Raw genomic sequence first — 3,870 nt, 5'->3', positions numbered from 1 at the left:
CTCCCCCCCCCCCCCCAAAAAAAGCTGATTGATCAAATTTATCGCAGTGAAAAAAAAAATGAAAAGGTTGCATTGACTGTTTAATCACTACACCTTCGTAACATTCGGTAATTTACTCTCTCCAAACCAATATGACTGTTGTGGGTCTGTATAAATGTTCAATATTTTGAAGAATCGTTATGCAGCTCTTTTCCATACATATATGGACTTTGACCTATTGTTAAGAAAAAGCAACAAAACAAGTAGTGCATATGACTTGTGGGCTATAATTTGAAGTCATAATATAATGTTCTGTGACAAACAGAACAAGTTTCTATTCACTGATCACTAGAATGATAACTTTTAACTCACAACTTGATCAAAATATCCAATTTATATCCAGGTTAGTTTAGAATAATAATATAATAACAGAATTGTACATTTTTGTGTCAACTATAAATCCTTTAAAATGCCCTAAAATCTTTCCCTCTGCCTTCCTTTCCTAACCAAATAATCAAATTCTTACAAAAAAACATTTCTTCAAGGCACTCATTTTTATAATGCCATCATTTTTTTTAACCAAATATGGCTAGAAGTCCTTACATTTAAATAGATGATTGCCTACTTGTGCATGCTGCAAGTTATGCAATGAATGTATTACTATAGAGATAACGTATGAGGAAATGACAGCGCTGGAGGGGAAAGAGAAAGACGACTTTCTAGTTAGTTTGCATTTGTGTGCAAAGTAATTTGATCATCCGTTAAACAATGTTAAGCAGGTTTCGATCACACAAGGAGACTTCAGCAGAAATTAAAGAACCTTAACTCTTGCTCAGCTTCAAGCTATCTGAAAGTAATTGGACATGTAACATAAGAAGCCCTGCTTTTTTTAAAAGCAGGTAAAACTAACACGTTTTACCACATCAGTGAACCAGAGAAGAATCGCTGATGATTTACATGAGATATGAATGCTGAAGGTGCTACTATCAATGCCACCTGAATTCAACCAAACAGCCAGTACAAACAAAAATGGTGAGAGGGCATCCAGTCAACTTCAAACACAGTTTTTTGGGATCATTCTGAAGGCCGCAGTGGTAAGAGACGGACATTAGTCTCTGTACTGGAGAACTGGACAATCAATATTCTGCAGGCTGTGTGTGAGTGTCTATAAATGATGTGCATCAGGAAGTTGCACTGCAACTGTGCTTGTTCTTTCAAAAATGCATTAAAATGGATGTTTGGGATCTCATTAATAGTCCGCAGGAACAGTGAACATGCACCTGAGTGGTTTCAATGATACTCTCGGACCACCTTGGGACAAAATGCATAAGCTAGTAAATGGAGTAAGGTCTGACTACACATCCCAGGATAAGTAAAGTATAATGGGTTAGTGATTATAATCCCTTTCACCTGTGAGAATACAAATAGTCCACAGCAATAACCGTCGTAAAACACAAACCCAGAAACATGCACCTGCTCCAGATGAACGCAAACTCGAACTAAAGTGACCTGTTCCAGCACATTAGTGTTTAGATGTGTGTGTGCCGAGACCCTGAGCGGATGCTGTCTCACACTTGCATCTCAGAGCTGCTGGCCAATCCCAGCGCCTGCGCCTCCTCTGGCGTAAGGCCGTTCTTCAGTGTTCTTCTTACTGTAGAGAAAAAGAAGGGGTAACTTTAGTATAGGGACCAATTCTCACTATATACACTAAAACACTAAAACATGAGAAAACCAGCTTCAACACTTGTTTCTGGAGGAGATTTTTGAGTTTTCTCAACTTTTTGTTGTATAAACTGAAAACAAGAAGTTGAGAAAACTAAAAAACCTCCTGAAGCTGGTTGCTTTAACTTTTTATCAACTTTAGATTTTTTTTTTTTTTTACAGTGTATTAACATATTGGCTGTTTATTAGTACTTATAAAGCACATATTCTGCAAGACCATATTCTGCATCCCTAATACCTAAACTTAACAACTACCTTACTAACTATCAATAAGGAGTTTATTGAGGCAAAAGTTGTAGTTGATGGTTTGTTAATAGCGAGAATTGGACCTTAAAATAAAGTGTGACTAAAAACGAAATGAATGAGAGAACGAAGAGCTGTTGAGAAAACACATGACACAAACATATTCTAGAGAGAAGAGATAGAGAATTTTAAATATTCAAACTCCTATTATTTTTTAAATTATAGTAGACACTATTCAAACTAATACCATAATATCAATAAATAACAACATATCATCTATTTTCAAAACAAGAAGGATGATTATGTTTGTGGTAAAATATTTTAAAATGTTTAATTTAAAACATCCAAATAGCTTTTAAACTGTAATGGTTTACAAATATTCATGAAAATTATTTACTACAGTATATATTATAGACTATCTTTTTTTTTTTTTTTTAACTAATTATTTTATTCAGCAAGGATGTATTAAATTGACCAAAAGGCGACATGTATAATGTTACAAAGATAAATTCTGTTCTTTTGAATTTTCTATATATCAAAGAATCCTGAAAAAAAGTGTCATGGTTTCTACAAAAATATTAAGCACGATGACTGTTTTCAACATTGATGATAATAATAAGAAATGTTTCTTAAGCACCAAATCAGCATAATAGAATTACTTCTGAAGGATCATGACACAGTGACACTGAAGACTGAAGTAATGGATGTTGAAAATTCAGTTTTGCCATCACAGGAATAAATTACATTTTAAAATATATTAAATTAGAAAACAGTTTTTTTTTTTTTTTTATTGTAAGAATATTTTGTAATATTTCCATTTTACTGTATTTAGTTCAAATACATTTATTTATTTTATTAAATCAAATACCCTTCAAAACGCTTCCTCTGGAGGGCAAACCCTTTGAAAGGATTAGGGCATAGTTGTGTGTGGCTCCGCAGACTCACAGGATTTGCGGTTGGCTCTGGAGCGTCTCCTCTCGCGGGGCTGTGTGCGCTGACTGGGGCCCTGAGTGGCTGATTTCACAATGCGTTCCATGATCTCATCCGCTGTATCATTTGTGCAATTAGAAGTGTCTTCATTTGCAGCAGACAAAAGTGCCATATGGCCTGGAAATGAGACATGAGAAGGAGAGAACTGGTTTCAATATTTTTTTGCCGACTTCAGCTCTTTAAGGACTACTGCAAGTCAGCATCTGTATCTGTATCTGAACATATGAATGAATATACCTCGAGTGGCTCGAGTCCGTGTGCGGAGGCCGGGGAGTACAGAGGATGGACTGTCGCCGCCCTGCAGGCTGGTGCGAAGTACTGCAGTCATCTGCTCATGTTCAGCTGCGTCCTCCGTGTAGCCCAAACCCTGCGGCTGACTCTCCTGACCCTCCAGAGGAGTTCCTGCAAACTTCCCACTCTGAGGACAGAAATAATAAAGACGTTATTTTATCATAAATAAAAATGACACAGTAGGAGTAGTTGCATTTTTATGCTTATTTTGTTTGGTTGTGCGAAACATTAGTGCTTTCCATATTTCCATATTATTTACTATTAGTTTCACTTCAGACACATATGTTTTATATGAATTGTTCCAATATATGGTTAAAAGTAATCTTACCATACTCAAAAACAAAATATACACATCACCCCAAAACATCTTTATTCATAGTGGTTTAGTATATTATTCACACATTAGTCGTTTATTGGTGCATCAAGACTCCATATTGAAAGTTCCACATAATCAATGCTACATCTATTATAGTTTTGAATTATTAATAGCAGACTTTTAATTCAGAGTTGATATTGAAATAGCTTTACTGCATCAGCTTTGTTCAACATGTTACATTTATAGTAGTTTAACTTGCTCTTATCTTCTGTCCAAATTCACATGGAGAAACGCAAAAAAAAAAAAAAAAAAAAAAAAATATTTATCCC

General features: G+C 35.2%; 1 protein-coding gene across 1 annotated transcript in view; it reads right to left on the bottom strand.

Moving 5' to 3' along the window:
• Positions 1 to 18: 18 nt before the first annotated feature.
• fhod3b (formin homology 2 domain containing 3b) overlaps positions 19 to 3,870 on the bottom strand; it is a 207,723-nt gene continuing 203,871 nt past the window's right edge. The window contains exons 26-28 of the mRNA XM_016482239.1: positions 3,172 to 3,352; positions 2,890 to 3,051; positions 19 to 1,630 (exon numbers count right to left, since the gene is read on the bottom strand). Of these exons, the coding sequence (XP_016337725.1) occupies positions 1,548 to 1,630; positions 2,890 to 3,051; positions 3,172 to 3,352 (426 nt within the window). The 3' untranslated portion in view covers positions 19 to 1,547. The remainder of the gene's footprint in view (positions 1,631 to 2,889; positions 3,052 to 3,171; positions 3,353 to 3,870) is intronic.

Source organism: Sinocyclocheilus anshuiensis, unplaced genomic scaffold, assembly GCF_001515605.1.
Source record: "Sinocyclocheilus anshuiensis isolate Anshui unplaced genomic scaffold, SAMN03320099.WGS_v1.1 scaffold185, whole genome shotgun sequence".
NCBI classification, from domain to species: Eukaryota; Metazoa; Chordata; class Actinopteri; order Cypriniformes; family Cyprinidae; genus Sinocyclocheilus; species Sinocyclocheilus anshuiensis.
Note: the sequence above shows the minus strand (reverse complement) of the source record. Positions and strands in the feature narration are given on the sequence as shown.